The sequence below is a fragment of the Accipiter gentilis genome, chromosome 8 (assembly GCF_929443795.1).
Source record: "Accipiter gentilis chromosome 8, bAccGen1.1, whole genome shotgun sequence".
NCBI classification, from domain to species: Eukaryota; Metazoa; Chordata; class Aves; order Accipitriformes; family Accipitridae; genus Astur; species Astur gentilis.
Genome location: NC_064887.1, coordinates 40,034,524 through 40,058,669, shown reverse-complemented (window position 1 = coordinate 40,058,669; position 24,146 = coordinate 40,034,524). Strand labels below are relative to the sequence as shown.

General features: G+C 49.8%; 1 protein-coding gene across 2 annotated transcripts in view; it reads right to left on the bottom strand.

Moving 5' to 3' along the window:
* ADAMTS10 (ADAM metallopeptidase with thrombospondin type 1 motif 10) overlaps positions 1-21,265 on the bottom strand; it is a 62,308-nt gene extending 41,043 nt beyond the window's left edge. The window contains exons 1-3 of one of the 2 annotated variants that reach the window (XM_049808594.1): positions 21,172-21,265; positions 18,221-18,501; positions 5,253-5,591 (exon numbers count right to left, since the gene is read on the bottom strand). In XM_049808594.1, coding sequence (XP_049664551.1) covers positions 5,253-5,340 — 88 coding nt within the window. In that variant the 5' untranslated portion in view covers positions 5,341-5,591; positions 18,221-18,501; positions 21,172-21,265. The remainder of the gene's footprint in view (positions 1-5,252; positions 5,592-18,220; positions 18,502-21,171) is intronic. The other variant, XM_049808593.1, reaches the window with a different exon arrangement.
* Positions 21,266-24,146: the final 2,881 nt, after the last annotated feature.

Genomic DNA, 24,146 nt, shown 5'->3' with positions numbered 1-24,146 from the left:
CCTGACACAGAGGGTCTGCTCTGTCCAGCCTGCAGGACCTTTAAGGTATTCCAAATAGCCTTCAGCATACACAGCCTTGGGGTATCAATAGGCCTTGAGCCTATGGAGCATAATCTTCTTCCTCTGCAGGTGATGGGAGAGAAACACACTGGTCCAAGAGGCTATTCAGGACACCCAAATTCTGGCTCTGGACCTGGACTATCCCCCATCTCTCCATCTCCACTGGGCAGAGGGATTCAAGGTCATGCAGAGTCATACTCTGTGGTTTGGAGGGTTATTTTAACCTGGACCCTTTCAGTAACAAAGCTAGCAATAAGTTCTCTTCAAAATGAGCCAGAACAAGCCTTGGGGTGACAACATCTCAGGAGAAGACAGTCTTGCTAAGGAACTGTGGGGTTCTTCAGAACATCTACAGCTGCCACGTGGACCTGCTAACTCTGCTTTGATAACTTGCATAATAACAGCACCATACCAGCCTCCCCGATCACAGCAGCATTAGTGCATTAGGTACTGGGCATCCTCCTAAGAGGCACAAAGACAATGTCCTTGCAATACCAATCTTGCAATCAAAATAAAAAAGAAGGTAACCAGAATGCCCAGCTGTGCTGAAAAGGCAGCAAGAAAAGAAGTCAGACATCCCAATTACCCAGCCAGGTCTCTATCTATGACACCATCCTGCCTTCCCAGCTCACCAGCTTGGTGCTCTTTATCATATCAGCCTGGCTTAGCACCTTCTCTTGGGGCACTTGAGTCTTTGAGCCTGTCTCGTACCACTTAGGAAATATGCTCTGACAAGGTCACTGTCCAAAACGTCTGCCTGCACTCACACGGTAACGCAACACTTTTGGCTGTCAAAGAAATTGGCACTCTGCAACCTCAACAGAAATTTCTCATTTTCCAAGCAAAATGTCACAGGGACTGCCAGATTGGATCTGACTGGAGGTCTAGCTGTCTCTTACAGCCGTCAGTACCAGAGGCTTCAGCAGAGGATGTAAAAAATCATGCACTGGACAGGAAAGCTCCCCCCGTCACAGGGTGTTCTTCTGAACCCCTCATGGCTGGAGGTTCATGGAGTGGGAGAGGATTTGACCTCTTTTCACTCTGGAAGATTCTTACTGTGCTTTCTGCATCCTATTTGTAGTTGTTTCCTAAGCAAACAGGAGGGGCCAGGCTGCTCCAGGGTGGCTGCATTTTGCCTGGCTCCACAGCACCCATCTTCAAAGCCTTCCCAGCCATCATAAATTTTGACTCCAAATTACACTTTTACCACATGGCAGCACCGGAAAGTTTCCTTTTCCTCTAGTGTGTTTTCCAGTGTGGGAGCCTGACAGAGTGGTTTCCTTGGCCACCGGTAATGGGACAGTCCTTCCCACCAGCTGGGTTTAGGGGTTAGCTCCCATCCTTCCAAACCATAAGCACTTCTGGCACCTTTCCCTTGCCTCGACAAGCCAGAAGTAATTATTAGTTTTTTTAACTTCCTGTGCTCCAGCTTCTCCTGCATCACACCGCCTCACGTGTGATGCAGCCGGGCAAACAAGAGTGACTATTTGCACTTAAGCAATGACCTCAGGCTTGGAAAAATTTGCTATCGGAAGTGTCTTGTTTTTCTTTTTCCCTCTCTGCAGTCCACATGGGCTTGCAAAATAATGAATTGGAAGGAGGTTTGTGCACACAGTGGCTAGAAAGGGCCTGGGACCCTGGGCTGCAGTCTCTGATCCTGACCTGCAAGGTATGTCCAGGAGGAAAAATAAGTGTTCAGAGTCTGGGGATGAGGCTGTGTGTGAGAACCTATTTTTGCTGTAGTGCCGGTCATGGTGCATCCTCTCAGGGATGTCACCCTGGAAACTGAGGCACAGGAAGAAAGATCTAAGAGCAGTCCCCTGCATCACATGAGTGTTTTAGGAAGTGATGTTTTAGAGTGAGGATGCCACAAATGGAAAAAATAATGAAGAGAGACTTTCAACACAAGGAAGAAGCCAGTGTCCTCATCCAGTATTACAGCTGGCTCCTTCCTCTCCTCTAAAAATGTAAAATATTAGATTAGGCTCTAAGAGATCAGGATCTCTTTTACTCCTTAACCCTGTGTATTCTACCCAACATCATGGATGTTTCCTAATTCCTCATGTGCTCATCCCCATCCCTGCCTTGGTCATCCTCCCCATACTACAGACCCAGTGTTGGAGCTCCCAACAGCACTGTTTGGCCCTTCCTTTCAGAAAAGCCATCATGTACCCTCTGAACTCTCAGCCACTTCACGCTGTATTAATAGATCTTGGCCCAAAACGTGCAGTACTGCATCCACTGTATCACACGGGTTTGCAATGGTGATAAGCAGCCTGGTGTTTCCAGAGAGCTGTCAAACTGCTTTGGAAGAGATGCTATAAAAAGCCTTTCTCTAGGAAAACCTGCCCATGGCTCTGTGGGATTCTGGGCACCCCTGAAGGACTACAAACCTCCTAGGAGAGGGTATGGGAGAAAGCCGGGAAGCAGGAGAGATGGGGTGTGGGGAGAGGTACCTCATTACCCCATTTTTGGTGGAAAGGGAGCACACATCTACAGGGGCAGGGATGGCAGAGGAAGGGAAAGGGCACAGGGGAGGCAGAGGGATAAGCCAAACAAAAAGAAGAAGAGAGGGAAGGTGAAAGTGAAGGAGGGAGGATTTTGTTCTCTCCTTGTATGTTCACCATTGCCTCTTTCCTTACAGAGCTGCTTAAAGGATGAAATGGAAGCAGATGTTTGCTCTGGTCTTGTCACCAGAGCAAAGAGGAGCCCTGGCTGCAGCCCAGACATGATTCCTAAGGGATGGCTGTGGAAAACGCTATGGGATCCCATGGCTTGAGGCTGCCCTGGCATTGTGACAGTCTCACTACATCCTCCAAGGGTCCAGTGGTTTACATGTGAGCTGGGAGCACTGAGATTAGCCTCACCTAACGTTCTATAAAACAGGGAATGTCTAATCTATCCCTACAGTTAAACTAAGGTACTAGTAGAAAATTTCCTTTTGATTAAAAAACATTGAGCAATGGTGAGCATGTGCTGAATACTTGGTCAATTATTTCAGCTGCTGTTCCCTGCACTGTTCAAAACTGCAGCCTGAGTGTACCCGTTACATCTGAATCTCGTTACATCTTTGCTGGCTTGAAGAAGCCTTCAATGCTAGGCTGCTATTTCCCACAAAGATAATTACAGCTTATGACTATGATAAGTTAATGGTTTTCCTGCATAAAACAAATACACTGATCTGAGTTGTGCACACAGGGCACGTGAATCCTGCTCTGCTGCTAACTGGAGCAAGTCACTTGGTCAAAATCAGTGGGTTGTTGAAAACACTGGCCTTTAGCCTCCATGCCTCCAACTGCTAAGAGGAGATAACAGCGTTTCACCCTCTTGAAAGAGTGTTGTGAGGATTATGTACTTACTATCTCAGTAGCGTGTTGAAGAGAAGTGTTGAGTAACCTCAATAGCCTGACGCCAACTGTTCCGGATGCAGGGAGCCTAAAAAAGCGCTCTGACAGCAAGAGAGGTCCATGGGGCAGCCTGACCCTTGGGACTGGACAGGGACTGGGGAAGGGACAGGCTTCAGCCCCCAGCTTGGAGGTCCCTTGGCACCACACTCCCAGCAACATCACAGGCTGAGATTCATCCCCCAGACCTGGTTAGGGGAAGCCAGCATCTAGGAGAGCATAAATGCATTAACTGTAATTTCAGTGAGCCCTTGGGTTTAGACCAATGTGTATCAGCAAACGGTGCGGGGACTCGTCAGTGAGGGAGGATTTGAGCTGCTGTGAGTCAGGATGGAGGCGATCTGGCAGCAAAGTTCCCATCAGAGCGTCGCTGCACTGTGAACGCGGTGCTGCAGATGGAGGGAGGTGTGAACTGACGGACGCAGGAGGCCCAGAACAGTCACCCCAGGCATTGCCAGAGACTTTGGCGAAAACGACCAGAAACCGTGTTTGTTTCAGATTCAAGAAAATCTGCCTGTGTAACCTTGCACGTTGCACAGCGCCTGCACAGCATGTAGCTCTGTGTCTGACTGCCTCTCGTTTCACCCAGCACAAGCTGCAGTATGGCAGTGCCCCATGTTTAGCAATGAGACAGTGCTCAGACCCAGGATGGCTTTTGGTTGCCTTTCTTCCTCCTTCCAGTTCTGCTTCACGTGACAACCCATGGCCATCGTAACTACAGCCCGATGGTGTTGCACTACTCAACAGCCTGGGTACATCGCCGACTTTGGTCCTGTTGCATTTAATCTGGGCACATGTGGTATTTCAGGATTATGGATGCGTGAGTAACTGCCAAGGTTTTAACACCTTGCACAGATAAATGTCTAACTTCGGAGGTCTTTTTTTTCACCTCTGGTGCCTGATGGGATGTTCGTATTGCCTCTTAAAATATGGTCACAGAAGCAAATTAGTATTAAGCAATTTAACTACCCTGTGTTACCTGCCCATGCTGTATTTGTACTCTAGGCTGGGTACAGGGCAGCCCACCTCACTTTCCAGTACCTTCACTCCTAACCTGGAATAAAATAATGTACAAAGGCACAAATCTATGTACAAGAGACCCACATTCTGCTTTCCTTGCAATCACTTGCACGCGTGGCTCTGTATTTGAACAGAAGACCATTAGAAACACACAGACATACAAGACAGGTACAAAGTGCTCATGCTTGAGCAGGTTTAAGCATTTACTAATGGTAGCACTTACAGAAATGTGTGTGCAAACTAAAACTACTCCTCTAGCAGCACACGTCTGTCCAGATTCAGCTATGTAGAGTATTTGTATGCTCCAGCAGAGACCTCCATCCCTGCACATGCAGAGGACTGCTTGCAAGCGCACCGGCTGGCTGCACACACACAACCCTCCTCGTAACAAAGCCTCTATTCATCCAAGGATGCGCCGCTCCACCCGACTGGAAGGGGAGCTTCCTCTATTGCTACCACATCTCCTTTGCTTTCTAAGCCTGTACGTGGCTCTCATCCTACACAGACCCTACTGCTCTGAATTCTGCAAAAAGTCAAGGAGCGTAACATCTGAGAGCAAAACACATCCTTCCCTTGGAGGTCAACGGAAAACACCTGCAAATTCATCAGGAGGAGCTCTGCTGCAGTACAGCAAGCAGAGCAGAGTTCGAGGTGTCTCCACCTACTCCTCAGCACAACATTACCCTAATACCTCCCCCGGGGCCAGCATTACAGTTTCTGCCAGCAGAGGCGGGTGGATCCAGCTCCCCTTCCCACTGCGATCCTTACCTTGTGACTGGAACGTGTAACCGGGAAAGTTGCACACAGCTGCAGTGAAGATGACAGTCCATGTGAGAAGCCTCCAAGCTATTGCCATGGTTAGCGATGCTTGTCTCAGTGCAGGGAGTATTGTGCCAGCTGAAAGGGCGCTGTCCCAACATGTCTCTCCCTCAGCCACCGCTTATGTAGAAACAGGAGTCCTCGGTCCCTCCGCAGGCATCCTCGGCCGCTCCGTGCTCTCCCCAAAGCAGCGAGGCCGACGGTGTCTTTGCAGTGTGCTGTGCCTGGGCCAGCGCAGTGGGGTCAGCATGGGCTAATTCGAACTGCAGGCTCTCGGTGGCATCGCCCCTGCAAAGGAAAGGGTGGGGATGAGTGAACGGGTCAGACAGGCAGAGAGGAAACAATGGATGGAGGAGACAGACACAAGGGGGAAAATGGTGTGCAGGGTGAACAAGGAAAGCCCAATCTTAGAGAAGGGAAGAGTGGGATGGAAAGAAAGAAAGGGCAGAGAAGGACAAGAAGTGAATGCAAATGCAATTAACCGCATCAGGTCACAGCATTGGAAAGCTACATTATCCTGCTACAGGGACACTGCACACCTGGGTGCTCTCTTAGGGGTGAACTCTGCTCCCAGCACAGCCCCCGCACCTCTCTGACAGCAGCAGTAAAGGGCTGGTATATACCTTTTACTTGAGGAAAGGAGCTTAGAATAAATGGGAACCCTTTGTCCTGTGGCAACACCCACAAGGAAGTGCAGACCGAAGAGTGACCTGGTCTCAGTTACCTGAGCTCTTAAAGGAGAGCACAAAATAAAAGCATTAGCAGGGTGGTAGTGAGCAGCAACCTATAAATCCTCTCTACTCCAGTTTCCCTGGCTTTAAAATACAATTTAATGACTGTCACTGCACTGAGAGAAGAGCACTTGCTCTCAGTGTATTGGCTAAACCTAAAAAAGTGATTGAAAACAAAGGACCCATTCAGTGAACTCACCCTTACCCTCAGCTCTATCCACAAATGGATCGTGAGATTCCAATTGTATTTGTTATTTAAAATGATTTGCTAATTGCTTCAGTGAAAGATTTTTGGCTTGCAGATAATTTCCACTCAGTCTGAGGCAATTATACAAAACTCACATAGTGCTGGAGAGTTGCATAAAGCCTGTGGTTTTTGTTTCTATCCAGCGATTAGATGACGTATGCAATGAATATGGCACATACCTAACTACTGCCCGGAGAATCCCAAATACCTGAACAACGATACTCTGCTTGAGAACAGCCCCGCAGCAAAATGCAAATTTTCCTGCAAAGGCTACAGATGAATACATACTGAAGTCTGACTTCAGACTGGTGATGCAGCTACAACTTGCACAGCAGCAGACAGTGCTGGAGCACAGCAGGGACAGGCAGGACAGATGATCCTGAGCTCCTGGGAAGATGAGGCTTGGCTGGAGATGGGAGGATTGTGCTCTTTGCAAAGGTGTCAATAGCCGTGGCATGTGTGTGGTCCTCATCCTAGTAAGAAAACACTTGGAATAACTTCATTAACCCTTGCCTCGCTCTGCTCTTGTGTGCTTTAAATAGCAAAGACTAACTACTGGCTAGAGTGCAGGGCAAGAGAGCCCGATTCCTCCTCAGGTCTGCCACACTTTCCTTTACCTTGTGCCTTCAGGGGAGTCTGCAATTTATTTCTACTTCTGTTTTCCCATCTCTACTATGCAGTCAAAGCTATTTGTGCTGCAGGGGCTTGGAATAATACCCTTCACATGCCAGAGACTAAATAGGTGAGGTACAAGAAGAAATCAGAGAGATGATTCCTGCCCCAATAATTAATCTAAATAAGTTAATGATTTTTCCCTACTAGACAGAAACGTTGGGAGGAATAATGATGCATCTTTAAACCACAATTTGGAGTTCCATATTTTAAATGTTAAGATTTTTAACTGTTTATTTACAGTTAAAAAGGCCAAAGACCACCAGAGAGGCCTTGGGCTGGTCTCCCCAGTCACATTTGGTGCCACTTGCCAGGTCAGTTTCTGCAAAGCCCAGATATAACATCCACGGTGGCAGCCTCGAAGACTGTGCATGCTATCAGTAACCATGAGAATAAACTGCCTAAATCTCATCTTGGCTGCTCCGCTCACCCATGACAGGTAAAGGGAAGCAGGCAGTGGAGGCAAGAGGGTTGGGCAGGAATTCTTCTGCCCTCTTCCACCATGAAATCAGGATGCTGAGATCGGCACCGTGGGTCCATAAGTCAATATCCACCTGGTGAAAGCATCCTCTGTAGTGTCACCCCCCAGCTGTGGCGCAGAGAGGGCAGGGCCAGGGCCACAGCAACACACGGCCAAGTGCCGTGGATGCTGCAAGCTGCTCTGTGCCCACTCCCCGCAGGGCTGCGGGAAGTGAACTGGAAAAGGGAGAAGGTGAAACGAAAGCTGGGCGTGCTGCAGCCCTCTCCTAAGTCAGCATTTTTCAGCATCTATTAAAGCTTGAGATTCCAGCTTTATATCCTGTCACGGCTCCAAGGTCTGCGGACAGAAAGCCGCTCAGCTGAAGTGTATTTTCTCCTGGGCTTCACACTACTAATTTTTCTTGTTTTCCAGCTGTTGAACCCGCTTCCTCAAGGCTGTCGTTATTTCCCGTCCTTCCTCCGCCTCTCCGCGACCCTGAGCCGCGGCAGTCGTGACTGGTGCCCTCATCTCCCCTCTGCCCTTCCCCTTCAGTCCCAGTTCCTCGGCATCCCCTGGAACAGGGGCCGGGAGGGAGCTGCAGGCGCCAAGACCCCACAGCCCTGACCCTGGGGGAAGGAGGCACGTTTGGAGCAGCACAAGTCAGGAATTACAGCTGCAAAATTCCCGTAAGCTGGGCTGGGGGAAGGGCCCAGCTTCGATTCCTCCCTGCACACAGCAAGGAAAACATGGCCCCTTCCCAGCGGCGCTTCACTTCTGAGACCCCAATGAGCCCGTCTCTTGCAAGAGAAGGACCCATAACAAGGAGGAGAGAGCTGGAGGAGTGCGGGCTCCACGGCTGCTTCAATACGTATAAAGTTTTCCATAACCTCACTTTTCAGATTTTGCTTTCCGAGTAGCAGCGACCGGCAGGCGCGGACAAGCCTGAGGAGCCCAGGCCCGCACGGGGCAGAGGGGGACAGTGGGATGGCGAGGTCTCACAGGCCGAGATGGAGGGGCCACGGGGAGGCCCGGGGCAGAGGGTGACCTCTCCGGTCTCGTGCCTCCCTCGCTTGGGCCGGTTCCGATTTGCTCCTTCCCGAGGAATTCGTTGTCCTTGGCAGGCGCCCCGCGAGCGGCTGACGCTCCCCGCTCCTCGCGCCAAGGTGGCTTTCGCCGCGTGAACCCGTGGGCTGGGCCGGGCCGCCCGCGTGAGGAGGCGGCAGCGGCGGCGGCGGCGACGAGGGGAGCGGGGGGACGATGGCACTGGAGCCGGTGGTGGCTTTGAGGTCAACTCTTCCCACACCAAAAACACGCGAGAAGGCGGGGGGTGGGGGGTGGGGGGTGGGGCTGGGGAGGGGGTTTAAAATTCAAGCTGGAATAAAGCAAAGAGAGAAGAGAAAAAAGAAAAACAGATGACAACTGTTACTAATTTCAACATCGGGGCTGCAGACAGAATTCCCTGAAAGCCCGGCTTTTTGGCCGGGGAGGCAGCTTTATGGGAAGGTAATAGGAAGCAGATGGGCTCTGCTCAGGGCCAAGAGGAAGGTTCAAGGTGCCTCCTAGTGCAGAGAAGAGGAATTTAACTGCTTTTAAAGATGCAGGGCCCGGCGGCTTCCAGGTTTCTCATCCAACTTTTGCAAATTATGAGCTCAGGTGTCCTTTTCCCTTTTTTGAGAGAGAAATAAATACAAACACAGATTTCTGCTTCCAGCTGTCCCCAGTGGGAGGAAATACTTGCAGTGCACCCCCCCCCAGCCCCCGGCCCTTCTACCGACATCTTCCCAACATGCAGCAGCCGCACTGCTTCACCCCCAACAGCGTTTCTGGGCTGTGCTATTAGCAACGGCATTAACAAATGAATGAAAGTCACCAGCCTTCACGGTTACTTCTTCTTTCTTCTGTAAAATGGGGTACCAGCACTTCCTAACCATGCCAGGGTTATCGCGATGCCACGTCCCACAGCTTGGCCAGGTTCAGCCCTGGCTCCCTCCTGACCCTACCAAGGTGCTGAGCAGCACTTCAGACCCCGCAGGAGGGCAGCTATGTGGCCTTCATGCGCAGCTTCTGCAAACACAGCACCATGGAGATTTCTGCTCCTCCATCCACTCCAACTTGAAATTGTCCTACCAGTTTAAAAGTTATCATCAGGGAGGGAAGAGCTGCAAACACACGGCTTGCTCCATGGGCCTTATTTTCTTTGGAAACCAAGCTAAATACAGTGGGGACTGCAGGGTGCTGGGATGTGTGGCTCACAGGCTCTGCCAGTGCCATGGAGAGACATTTGGCAGCTGCATTGCCAGACTTCTCAGGCTTGCCCACTACCTGCACGGACCCCCTGCTCCATGCAGTGGCCTCTTACCTACCACTTGTTATCACAGCTGCCCACTGCGGCCACACAGCAAACCATACAGTGCCTGTAGCTCATGGATGCCAATCCTAAGGTTGCCATGTTTTCTGAAAACACAGCACCCTCCACACCTTCTGTCACTGCTTCGTGGAGGCCCACAAGTTTTGGCTGTAAGCCCTTGGCTGAAATTTACTTCCCAAATACTGCCACAAGGCAGAAGGACAACTAACTCCTCTGTGTGGTCTCTAGGGACTGTCCCGGTTTCAGCCCATGCTGCTCCGTTCAGGGGACACTCGGAAAACCACCATGTGCCTGTCGCTGCCTGACCCACAGAGCTGGGTGCCAGTGGGGTCAGAGCAAGGGGACGCCCAGACTACTAGCCCCATGTCTACCTCCCTGCAAGAGGAAGCACACAGGGGGGCTTACAAAAAGCACGAGGGCTGAGGACATCGTTTAATTGGGGACTGGAACATCTTAAAAGCAAAAGCCCTGGTGAACTCTGCAAGGCAGTGACTGAAGGCAGCCTTGCCCAGGTCTCCAGAGACAACTCAGTGGCACCTTTGTGCGGTCAGCCTTGCAGAGAGCTGCATGTGCTGGTGGCCACCTCTGGCACCAAGGTATCCAGCATCCATCCAAAGGCAGCTAGCAGAAAACACAGAGTCATATGGCTCCGGCCAGATATAAAAACACCACATACCAAAACCAGAGTCCTCAAGGAAAATTAGTTGTTTTCTCACACTTTCAACCAAGCCCATCAAACATCAACTTCCATGCAGCCAATCTGCATGCCTAATTTAGCAAGCTTCTTGGTCCAGATCAGAGGAGTGGACAATGTCGGCCAGTCACTACCGTAGCAAGAAATCAGAGCTCAGCCCTTACAGCCAGGCACAGCCAGGGCCTGTTTGCAATTCACATCCAAAGGGGACATCTCCTTCCTCTCCCACTGCTGCACCCAGCCGCTCTCTGTACTGCCAGCTCTCCCATCTCCACCTGCACCTCTGGCCTCTCCTCACCATCCGCAGGGGAAGAGGGAGACAAGGAAAGCCACCAACGCCACTCCTGGCTCCTTTCCTTGAAACTGTTCCTGAATCACATCTCACCATTTCTACCTCCCTCCTTCTCACCCCCTCCCCTCTGCACACCCCAGGGTATGGCAAGAGGCAGGTCCCTCTCTCTGGGTGCTGGGTTGCCACTGCAGCTGTGTGCTTGCTGCTGGCTGGGGGCTGCTGGCCCGCTGTGCTCCCCTGGGGCGGTGGGTGTTTCATGCGTGCGCAGTCACCACCCCAGCTCCCGGCAGGTTCCTGCACGTTCCTGAGGACAGAGTAAACAGTGCTGTTCCCCCACACAATGCTGCACCTCCTGCGGCAGGGGGTGAGAGGCCAGGGGGGTGGTGAGCAAAGGGGTGGATGCAAAGCTTCCCGAGACCTCCCGGGCTTGCAGCAAGAGACCGTCCTGATATTCCCAGCAAAATATTTGGCTGGACCTGCTAAGTTGAAAACATGCTGAGTTGCAGATGGCAGAAGTCTTTTTGCAGTCATTCTGCCAGCATGACAGGACTTCCACTGGGAAGTCATTTCTCAGCTCTGGAGTAGCATTATGGGTTAAACCCAGAAAAATCAGCAGCTCACTGCTAGGAGCATCAGCTGCAGAATGCGAAAAATGGGTTAAAGTCACAGGTCTGCAGAACTGAAAACAAGAGCTTGAACATTAATCTGCTTTGCTGCTCCAAGCCTGGCTTCTCTGGGGGCACGGCAAGCAAAGAATTAGAAACACGTAGTTATCACTGTTCACCAGAAAACAGCAGCCTCCAGCCATGGGATGGTTACTGCCTACACTGCTCTACAGCAACCCTTTAGGATCCCCTCGCCATCCGTCTGGTTGCTCCTGTTATCAAGTCCACAGTGGAGTAAGGACAAGGGCTTTTGCCTTTGCTTTTCCCTTTCTTGCCGGCATCCACCTGGCTGAGAGGGGACCTATGATACTCACTGCAGTCCACCTTGCTTGTAAGGGCTGTTTCATCTCACCCTAAGATTAGTTCTTTGCAGACACCCACGCCAGCAACTGCAGGGTCAAATATAGAGTTTGCCCGGAGGAGAGATGCTGCTTTCACACTGTTAAAATAAGGTCTAACCCCATCCAAAGGTGCTCACCAGCAATGTGGGAAATCCAGACTGATGCTGCCAGTCTGAACCTGAGAGGTGAGGGGTCTAAGACCAGGTCTCTGTCCTGCTGCCAGCACCCTGGTATCAGCCCAGGCAAGCAGGGGAGAATACCCTCGCTGCCCTCAGACCACCAGCTCCCTCTCACAGGCTAGCTGCTGCACTCCACACCGGGCCCTGCTGTGCTCTAGCCGGGCACACCCTCTATCCCTTTGTACAAGCAAGCTTCACAGGGGTTTGGGCTCACTCCAGTACTGTGTGGGAGTATTTTTTTTTAAAAAAAAAAAAAACACGAGAATTGTTTTACAGTCAAGTCTATTCAGTGCAATCTTAGTGAGGACCGCATTGCCCCCTTGCTCCTCTCCAAAATTCAGCAGGATCTTTAATTTCACCAGCAAAGGGGCAAAAGAAACCCATGATAAAGCAAAGGCATATGAGTGGAGAGCCGGGAGCACCGACCTCTCTCTGACACCAACTGCTTTGCTTTCTGGAAATACTATCTCTCTGTTACATAAGGATCTGGCCCTATCTGGAAAGCTGGGGTCATTGCATTTCTCCAAGTGTGGTAAAATGCTTGGAGGTCCTCAACAGGAAAGCATAAGAGAAGTGCCAGCTCATATCATCATCAGGGAGGGGTGTTCGGCACGGGGCAGTGCGAGGCCCGGGGCTGAGCCCAAATTTAGCTGCTAGACCAGTCAACTTCAGCCTGATGTAAGGTGGCTACTGAGCAACCCAGTGCTCCCAGCGTTGGACTTCTTTTGCTTTAAGGAGATGACTCCACCAAGCAGGTCCACTTTCAGACGGGACTTATGCAATAGTCTGGAGCCACTCCATGTGACCCAGACTTCCTGGCCCCCTGCCACCACTCCCCTTGCTGGCTTCAGCCATGCACAAAACAGCAGAATTAAAAAGACAACCGAGCAGTCATTAAAAGAAAGTGCATCTTGCCTACCATACGGTGCCCCTGCCAACTACACGGACCATGCATGTAAGTATGCACATGTCGTCCACATGCATGCAGACCACGACTGCAGCTGTTTGTGTGCAGCTGTGCACGACAACACACGCTATCTGTGCAAGGATACACACTACTTGCAGGCATGTCTGTGTTCGATACCCACACGCCCCTCTGCATGCCATCATGCACCACTGATACCTCTGAATATGCCATGCACGAGTACTGGTTTTATATCTGGCATCTCCGTATCTGTGTCACTGCCTTCTACTTTCATAAAACTACCCCTTCTCTCTGCAGGGTTCACTGCAGCCAGGAGAGAATCCAGATCTTCTGGGCCTCTGCACAACCAGCTCCCTCCCCTACTGCTGTTCCTACCGCTCTTCCTGCACCAGCATGGAGCAAGAAACACAGCTCTGCTGTGCTCAGGATGCCAGGAAACTGCCCCAGGCTTTCAGAAAGGCCAGCAGGACTCACACCCCTGAGCAGGCAGAGAAGCAGACACAGACACAGCCACTGCAACAGCCCAGCACAGCCATCTGCATCCAGGCAGAACTGGCTCCTGCAGCAGCCCTTCAGCAGTCTTTGTGCTTACACAACACAGCAACACACGGCACTGAGCCCTGGGGTTGCATAAAGACAAACATCCTCCTGTGCCAACACTGAGCTCCGCTCACCTGCATAACCACCACCGGCTCTCTCCAGGAGGGATCTGCTCTGAGAAAGGGACGTGCTGTTTGTCCCAGTTCAGGCAGTAGCATGTTTTATACAGTTATACCTTACAAAGACCTGTCACAGCTCATACACCAAGTGTGGCACCCTAAACCTGACTCCTTCGCCAACGTGGCTTTAGGGCAGGGCCGTACCCTGCACATCTGCAGTGCTGTACCTGTGCTGGGACCCTCCAGCAAAGACATGTCTGGTCATCAGACTGGAATTGCTATGCTAGAGGGCAGAGCCCCACTGCAGCCGCCTGCCACGCCACGTGCATCCGTGGTACAGCATGGTCGCATATGCTGAAGCTGGAGAGACAAGAGAGTCCCACTGAGCTTCCTAAGAAGAGCATATGAGGTGACTCCTGTTACCCAGAAGGGCTGGGAGAAGCACCATGGGACCTGCAGTGAGCACAGAGATCAGCAGCTCCTTCTACCACCACCATGGCACAGCAGCCCCGCGGCACAGCAGTGTCTTAACGCCGCACCCAGCAATAGCAGTCCTGGAGAGGGGAAGGGATCCATAGCATTGCCTGTCTCCAGCACCCGTTGCTGATTTGGTCCTGCCAGACTGAATTGAAGAGTAACTGAGGTTGGAAGGGACTCGAGGGGATCTCTGGTTCCACCCTACTCCCAGAACAGGGTTACCTTTGACATTACATCAGGTTTGGATCACAAAACCCAGGCTGTCTCAGGGAGGTCACATACAGAAGTAACTTGGAAGAAATGCAGTGAGCTATGGAGTGGGACCCTAAAGCAGCAAAATCAGTTTGGACCACACTGTCCTTCCAGAAAATCAGAAACATGTCCTTTCAGAGAAGCGGCTGCATCATGGTGACACAGAGAAAGGGACAGAAGCCCTGGCTGGCCAGAGAGGGATCTCATCCTGATCTGCTCTACCTGCCTCGCTGCCTGCTTGGCCGTGTGCTTCCACTGCCTTGGGACCAAGACTCCCTCTCTGCAGCCGTGCAGGCAGCACCCAGCCTTCCAGGGCACAGAGAGCACAGTAACACAAACACACAACCTAGCTTCTGCCACTATCCCTGTAGCCTCCCCACCTTTCAAAGTCTCCCTGCAAGCAGGTGAATGCTACTGGCTTCATTTCACAGCAGGGCAAATCAAGGCAAGTGGAGAAGTGATTTGGCAACAGCCAAGCAGGCAGTCTGTGCAGGACCATGGGGGTCCCCCCACGCAATCACCCTGGGGCCCCCTTCATGCGAGGCAGCATGACCATGACAGTGAGCACCCACAGACCCCAAGACAAGTTACCACAGAGGAACATGCCAGGGGAGCTCTGCAGCAGGATGAAGTCTTGCAGACCACATCGGGCTATGGACTCCCTCCAGCCCTTACAGATCTGGAAGATCTGCAGATCGTTTCCAGGCTCCGGCTCCCTTAAGCGAGCTCCGTGAGATCTGCTGTGCAGAGAGTTTATGGGCCCTTTTCCCCTCCCTGCAGGTTCTCTGTTCAGGGAAACATATGGCCCAGATGGTTTGGATTTGATGGGGTATGGCAGGGTGCAACAGAAAATATGCCGACTCACAAGCATGTGTGGCTTCCTAACGAGGAAGCTGCAGCCCAAAGGCCAGTGAGTACATTTCTCTGTGCCTGGCCATGGAGGAGCTGCCTTCATTCATGTCCAGGAAATGAAGAGCTGCTAACCTCGATAGGACTGAACTCATCTTTTGCACTGTGGTTTTGACCAAAGCCACTTCAAGGTGAAGTCTTGGTCCTGTTGAGGTCAGTGGCACAAGTCCCACAGCAGGAGGCCAGGATTTTACCTGTGAGTTCAGCTCAGCTGGGACCAATATTTATGAATGTTTGATTTCAGAAAAATCTGCAGAACTGCACAGGAATAGATTCATTTTAAGTCATTTTCCCTTTAAAAATTAAGCTACGATGAAGAGTAGGAAATAAAACAGCAGTAACAGTGGGTTGGGATGATAAACAGAAGTGTAAAGACACTGAATAGTCAGACATGGTATAACCCGAGCATTCTTTTCCCAGCCTGGGAGAATGCAGAAGGTAAGAGAGTAGCAGCAACAGAGCAGCCGGACGGAGACCCTGCACATAACACGTGCCACTGACATTGCTCTACTGAAGTCAGACGGAACTAAAATATTTTGGCAGAGTTTCTCAGTGGAGAATCTCTCAATTCTTGAATCGGTTGCAGACTTAATTGAAGGCACTCACAATAACCAAGATGGGAAAATTTGTTTTGATGGTGTCCCTTTAAAACCTCATTCGGTGTTGAAAAATGAGTCTGTACCCAGGCTGGTGGTTTTCCATGTTTCTCACTCCCCAATCACTGCATGAGATCCGACCTGCTTACAGATTCCCAGGAAATGTTTGTAACTACTCGCCCTGCAAACATTTCCTATGGTGGTGGGGTCAAGTGAAGATCTTTCTGACTTGCATATCTTCAGCACATGTGAGCTGACATCATCCAAATCACTAGTGAATTGTTTCTGAAAACTTGACAAATTTGGTCCAAATTCTGTTTAAGTCCATTTATGTTAACTTGAGATCTAGGCAGGACAGGACGTGACAAACACATCCTGCGGTGTTTCTGGCTTAGAATGAACTAATTGCTGGAAACTTGGCAAGAAAAGTGGTTTTTGGAGTTGGGGGTTTCAGATAAGCTTTAGATAAGTGCTTGAACAGAATCATCCCCTGGGTGGGCCTGATGCAACCTGCCCTAAAAAGCCTTCCATGGAGCTGCTCCTGTGGGCAGCTGAGCCCATGCCATCTCTGGACCAGGGCTTCATGTGATGATAAGCACACTTTACTCCTCCCTGTAACAGACTCTGGGTGGCCTTGAGCCATCAGTGATAACAGAGCCTCTCATGTTACAGGTTTGCATGTTGGTACTTAAAAGGCTTCTCGCATGACTAGCAGCCACAGTTTATGTTGAGCAGGCAATACCTTCCCTTAGGGCTACACTTCACCCCATCAACTGCTCGCTCAGTCACAGCTTATCGGGGTCTTCCTCTGCCAAATGAAACAGTTCAGCCCCGGAGTCTTATCTGGGAAAAGCATGATTTACAGGAGATGACAGGACCTTTCCCATTCCACCCAACAAGCAGCTGCTCGGGGAATGCAACCGGAGACGCACCGACAAGCGCTGGAGGTTTTAGGGATCTAAGGAGGAGAAGGAAAGGAGAGGGTGCTGCCGTGGGGCAAAGCAGGAACAACGGGAAGCCAAGGATGGAGCAACCAGAGCACTCAGCATGTTCCATATATGGAGAAACTTTGTGACACTGGAACACTCCAAAAACTGGAGGAAGCCTCACTGACAGAGGCATTTCAGACTAGTCCAGGCAAGGCTATGGCGAGCAGAGCAGAGGGAACACCCCTGCACCAGCTGGGGAATTACCTGGGCGCCCAACAAAGCATTTCCCCTTCTACCATCCACAGCGCGGGGGAGACGAGAAATGAACAAAGACTTCAAAAATCTTATTGTTATCACCCGTCATGCACTAGATTGCACGCTGTCACCACGTGAGCTCTGCTAACAAGAATATTAATGAACAGAATAAGAAACAGATCTCTGGTGTGGCTGAGCTATCTCCAGCCAATATGGGTATTGGCATGGACTGAAACAGGAAAACAAACAGCCTCTGAGCTTTACATCCTTGCATATGCTTGACCAGAAAAGTCCCCCAAAACAAGCATCTGTGTGAAATTTTAAATTTTGCCGCACAGCCACAGCTGGCGCCGAAGCAGGGTACCTGCCCTGGAGCGCGGCTCCGACCAGCACGGCTCCACGCTTCCCTCTTGGTGGATTCTTCCCCTCTGGAAGATATTTGCCAAGGTTATTTTATAAACTCCTTTCTATTTATAGCACAGCTTCTTCAGCTCTAATGAGATAATCTTCTGGCATTTCACCATCACTAATATTTACTTTGATGTTTAAAATAACATGTTCTGAGGGATTGATCTTTTTAAAAAAACCTTTAAAACATAATCAAAGCAAAGAAATATATGACTAGTGCAACAGGGCCAAATGCCTGGTGATGCACACGAAGTTAATGGTATTAAACTTTTTCAGGGCAGACAGTTTATAATCCTCTGACCACACCGTACAGGAGGGAAAGAGGCATTGGCAGCTCCTGAAGATGGAGAGAGACAGCAAAAGAGGGAGAGGGAGTGCAATATGTGTTTATTCTCAGGAATGAAGACGGCAAGGAATGTATAATTCTGCAACAGGGATTATAGCTGTTGCTTTCTGTAACTGAGAGCTTCACCCATGGCAGCTCTGCATAAGAGAATTATATTTTAGAGCAGCAAACATGCAATCAGATGGCTTAATGCAATAAAAAAAGTGGAGTGGTGTGGGGATAGGGGGAGGCGAGGGAGACAGCGCGCGAGTGCAGATGCCTGACTCCTGCTGTCTGCAGACACTTTGAAACACAACCCTGCGTTTTTATGGAAACTCTGAATGTTGGAGAAGGGTGAACATGGTTTTCATTCTCATAAATGTTTTTCCAGCGTGCAATGCTCTTCGGGCTCATTCCTTCTCCAGGGAGACGGTTCTGATTTCAAAGAACATTCGCATTCCCTCCACCCCAGACCACCCCACTCCAACCTCAAACAGTCTTCTCTGGAAAAATTATTTTAAAGAGTGTTTTACCTTTTCTAGTGTTTTCCCTTCTTTCTTCTTTTTCCCCTTTTAATTCCTTGAGCTTCTTTTTTTTTTTTTTTTCTTTTTCCCAGCAGCAGCCAAAAGCTTCTCTCTCCCCCTCAGTCTTGCGCGTGTCAGAAAGTTTCCAGGCTGAGGGTTTATGTCGCCTTCCTCAATAACCTTCTTCTGTCAGACCCAGGCAGCGCTGGAGCTAGAGGCTTTGCTAAAAAGTCTCCTTTCAGGAAGTGAGCAGTAATAAGAGAGCGGCTCGGAGGCAGCATGTATAGGGGCTGCTCAAAAAAAAAAAAAAAAAAGGAGAGAAAAAAAAGAAAAAAAAAAAGAAAAAAAACTTTGCTCAGGAATTTTGCCAGGATTACCCAAAAAAAAAAAAAAAAAAAAAAAAAAAAATCCCCAAACCCACAAGGCTGTAAAGTCCCGCCCTGACTGCTGACATCAGTGCAGAAGGCAGGTCTTGCCTGCAACAGTATAAAACTAATCAGCTAAGCCTTTTTGCGAAGGAGCAGGCAGCGATCTTCCCCAGGCAGCCCTGGCTGCGCGCAGAGCCCCAAAGGCGATGCAGGCAGCTCCCTGGCTGATAAAACATCCCAATAAAAGCGATAAAGCAAAGAGGTCATGCTGATGGTGGCAGACGGCAGACAAAACAGATAAAGCACGCCAGGATTTTTGGTTTTTTCCCCCAACAACGAACAACACTCCCATCCTGCATTTTAACTGTAGCTTTCAAAATGCTTTTAAAAAGCCAGTGCACGTCTGATGAAATGGCCTTAACAAAGGCAGCTGTGCTCTGCAGTAATGTTAGGTACTGGCTTTATATTTTAAAAAGCCCTCAAGAATTTGCGAATGTTTTAAGAAGTCTCTTCCCTCCCAAGTTACATCATTTTTGCCCTGCTGGCTCTTGTGATGCCATAATTTCTCTTGTTCTGCTGCCACCACGGAGTATCCCACAGAGGACAATACATTTCTAAAGTAAAGAATAAACATTGCAAATAATAAAATACGGCTTGTTTAAAAACAAAGCCCTCTCAGGACAAATAAAACAATAAGCAACAATAAAGTGCAGGAGCGCATTTCCTTCTTCCTTCTGAAGTCGTCTTTGAGATTCGAAAGCTGAATACATAAGCCTTGGTAAAAAGAGAATTACCCGGTAATTCTGCAAATATTATAAAAATGGGCCCTTCCAAATTGCCATGTGCTGCCCTGCTTTTCTCTGGATACAGAGAGCGGCCCTGGCGAAGGACACAGGGAAAAGATGGCAGCACCAGGCAGTGGACTTCCAGCCTGAGCCCATCTCTGAGGACAAAGGGACCCCAAAACCATCCTCAAGGAGCCTTTTAGTATAAAAGGATTTGAATGAAGAGTAAGGGGGTGAAAAGTTCCCGGGGGAAGATGAAAGCTAAGTCTTAGACCAAGCTCTCTGAACATGAGGCCCCTCTGCCCAGGAGCAGATCGCAAGGAGGGACTCTCTGGAGGGGGCTAGAGGGTTTGCAGCCCTGTGAAGCATGGTGTGGATGCCAAGTCTGCAGGACAGCCAGCCCTTCCAGACCGCGTGTCCTGCCGTGGCCCTTCTAGGTGGATACATTGCCAAATCCACAGGATCCAGCCCTGGGGCAGGCCTGAGCAGCCAGGGCTCTTGGCGATGGTCCCGGGTGCCACCCAGGCTGACCCAGCACTAGTCTGTAACCACTGACCATTAGATGGGAACGGAGAAAGAAAAAGCCACAAAGGCCTGGCCAGCCCTACGTCCTAATCGGATGCTGGCCATGGCATGCCTAAGAAAACAGACTAAGAAAAAAGCAAGCAGCTGTGGTACTTTTTGCGGTATATCCTCCTACATCCTCTGCTATCAGTAAATGAAGTGCAGGGCTGAAACTAAGCCAGAAGCTGTATCTTTGCATTTAACAGTCATAATTAATTTTCTTCCATGAATTTGTGTAAACCCTTATTGAAGCCCTCTGAACTCTACTCCTTGGATAGAGCAGCAGTGTGACCTGAGCAGGAGAGGCCCTGGTGGGACCTCCTGAGCCTCCACTGGTCTCTGAAGGATTTGGTATTGCCTGGTAGGTGTGCTTGTCCTAATAGCCCTGAGAAAACAAGGGAAAACATTCTTTCCTCCCAGAAGGAGATGCCTGACAGTGGGAGTTCACAGCCCCCAGCTCCACTCTTGGTGCTGCCCCAGCCCCTGGGGCATCCCAACACAAGGGCCACTCTTCCTTACAGGCATTCAGACTGGAAAGGCCTGGCTCTCCATTTGAAAACTGAGTTCAAAGGGACTGCAATTGCTGGGCTGGATTTTTGGCTGGTTCTCTGGCTGGGTGGAAAGAGCGGTTTCCTTCCTCCTCAAGCCGTGCTAGCCATTGTCTGAGCCCCCAAAGCACATACATAAAAGAGCAACTAAACAAAGTATTTGGGGTTTAATTGAATGGTGCTGCTTCTGGCCAGGGAAAAACTAATTGCTCAAAGCGTGGCCTGGTGCCATACCAGGGGCTTTCTGTCTGCTGAAGCTTGTCTCCAAACACTCAGTGTGTAATGAAGAGGGACTGAGGTGCAGACACCCATCTTCCCTGCTCAGCAGTGAGCAGCTCAGTGCTGCCTGTCCCTCTCCCTTCCCAGGGAAACTTACTTTTCCCCGATGTGGGGCCTCTCCAGTCCCTCCTGGGTGGTAAATATAGTATTAGAGACTCCTGACATACAAGGATACACAATCTGTGTGCTTGGGGCCAACCCCCCCCCAGCCCTGTACCCAAAACCCGTACTGCTCTGAGGACCCTCTCATACTCATACCAGGCCAGCTCAAAAACTAGGTCTTACTCCAATCTCGACCTGTCTCTGAAGGGGTGATGGAGCCACCTCAGAGCTGCACACACCTTCCCAAACCAAGGCCTCCAACACCTGCACAAAAGCCTAGAAAACGGGGAAAGGTAAAGGGACCAGATACTCACAGAAAAGAGGCAGAGGGTATTGGTCTCTGCCTGAAAAAAGGGTTTCACAGGCAACCGACAGCCACTACAGTTCATCTCCAACATCAAACAGTGCCAACCAGTTGCTGCCTCTTTCTAGGATAAGGAGGTGAGGATGCATTTCCAGGAGACACTTGAAATCCTCTCCCTCCAGCTCCTCTGCATCTTCCCTCACTCCTGGGATGGAGGGGAGCCCTGTGCTCAGCACAGCACCAGGACCGAGTCCCCGAAGCTCAGCATCCCGGTGACACTGCACCCTCCTGTGGTTACATGTGGCAGAGGCTGCACACTCCGATCCTGCGAGGTCCAGGCTCAGCAGCAGGCTGGTAAGGTCCAGGCTCAGCAGCAGGCTGGTAGAAACCCTGCAGAGATGATGCACCGAACCCTGGGGAAGCACAAAGAGCAACGCTTCCAGACAAACTTGGCGCAGTCCCTTCTCGGTGGTGCGTGCCGATGCCCAAATGCATCCAGCGTGCCCAGCTGCAACACCAGCTTGCACGACGCTGAGGCCAGTGCTCATTTTAAGGCTTGTAAGGCTGCAAACTCTGTCCTGGTTGCCATTAAAACACATAGGGAATGATGCTGAGGCCTGACGGGGTAATTTCGTATAACCATTTTGTACATAAAATAAAAAATTCTCTCTTGCTATGTCTAAACTGCAGGGCCTGGGCAAAGTTCCCAGCTCTGGCTCTACATCACAGCCTGGCCCCAAGTCCATGTTGGGACTAGCTACTTGGCCACAGACTAACCCTTTTTATGGTTGTACAGTACCTAACACAACAACGCTCCATTCAGTCTTTTAGCTACTGCTGTAATAAACAAACTACTCTGCTTTGTTTGTAGCCCAAATACTGCAGGTTGAGAACCTGCAAGTGAAACCAGCTGTAAACAAATGTTTTTGTTTCTCCACTGGTGTAGAGACATGCAAACTAATTGCCCAACAATTAAACTCAGTTTAATTAATCCCAGGTGTTAGATAAAATTGGGTTGATGTCTCCCAAACTTTAACTCCAGCTTGAAGGAGCCACCGCTAACTTTGAAAGCACTACCATCAAAAAGCAATTATCAAGATCATTGTACATTGCGTTAATTTGTGTGGATTTTGGGCAAAGGACAAATGTGCAGGTGAGCCTTGCTGAGGGCTCAGGATTAAGAGCTTTCTGCTCACACTGCAAGGTGGGGTGTGTTGGGATGCTGCATTTTCATGGTTGTAAACTGCCTAAGTGACTCACCTCTTCTCTCTCAGGATCTCACCTTGTCCTTGGAAAAAGCTTTAATACAGATTTCTGAGTAAACATCATGTACAGCTCCATGTGAAAATGTAAACAAAGGGCTCCTCAAGGGGGTATGGCATTTTGTTGCCAAATGGTTGAGTAATGCTCAAGGATAGCTTGCATTTTGCATATCTAACCTTATTACTGCATGTTTTTATTCCAATCAGTCTTGAACATCAGCAAGCTCAACCTGCTACAATCAGGGCCCTAGTCCCAACTTCTTCTACAGTACAGTCTTCTGCCTGCAACAGCGAGACACTTCAGGATTCCTCATCCATCTTGTTGGGACACATCTTTGCATTCAGCAGAAAGGAGTCATGGCACTGTAGCCTTTCTCCCCAGTCACCAAGAGCTGGCCCTGAACATTGATCCTTTACCCATCTCTTCCAAGCTAATGAGCTGTCAGGCGGCAGTGAGCTGTTTACCATGGCTGGTGATGAAACATGGAAATTTTTCCCTTCTGGAAAGGGAGACATGCCCCTGAGGAACAGCTAAAAACCGTGCCAAAAATAAGCACCATTTGGTGGGACTGGAGTTGGATGGTTCCCAGCCCAGCTGTTAGTGTTATGGCCATTTTGACACTACGAAGAGCTAATCAGAAAGCAGGGCAGGAAAAATAGGCCAAGACAGGTTTCTTGTGTTACTGAGCCTAGGTCTTGACCATCACAAACCACAACTCTGAAGCAGCCCTACACAGAAGGCCTTTCTCAGTAGCCTCTGGCCTGGATGTGGAAAATCCAAAGAAACTAAGCTCTCCTTATCCCCTTGTGACTTCCACAGGACAGACCCTGGAATGGCAGAGATACTCATGCAAAAAGGCTCGCTTCCCCATGAACATCTGTTCAATGGGCAAGAAGAGAGCTTTGCTCTCCAGGCAATGTCTTCCTCCAACATGTTTGTTTAAATGACAGCTCTTCACCACCTTCTTCTCATTTGTTTTCTTCCACAGAAGACCCATGCCCTGGCACAGAGAAGGTCTCGGAGCTCTTTCAGTCTTCAGAGCTACACAGCTTTTATTTTCTCTTCTTTCCTTTCCTGTGCAACAAGGAAATAGGTCACATTTCAAAGAAACGAGCAAACGGAGGTTAGTGAATGCCAGACAGCTTACTGGATGGTGTGGCCTGTTCCCCTCGTCTTCCAAAATCAAGACATTCCTCACTCACCAAAGAACATTTTCCCTCTTCTTTCCTTTCTTTCTTTAAAATTGCTGTAACGAAGCCCCGACAAGACATCCCGCCCATCTGCAAACCAGGTAAGAGGCACTTCTTTTGCTGTCGGTATCTTCAGTAGCTGTTACATGACATGGCTGCTTTGTTTCTTGTCTCGTGCATTTCTGCACACCCCAGTAGCATTGGGGGTTTAGTGGCAGGAGGGGAGATCCTGTGAAATGTTGGTGTTAATAGGCCCAGATTAATTCATCGTGTGACTCCTCTAGTTTTTCTACTGATTACTCCATTGGTTTAGGAAAAAAAAAAAAAAAAAAAGGAGCTACATATTCTTTTCGAAGTTAGGCAGGATTTAGATAGGTCAGAAGATGCTGAAGTGATGGCTTGTAGTCCAATATTCAGGGCCAACCATTCTCTTCCCTTTACCTCTGGACATGACATCAAAACTTGTCTCCTTTGGAAGTTTCTCTTTAAACTGCCTGTGAGCCTCAGTGGCAATGTGGGAAGACTTAGGATA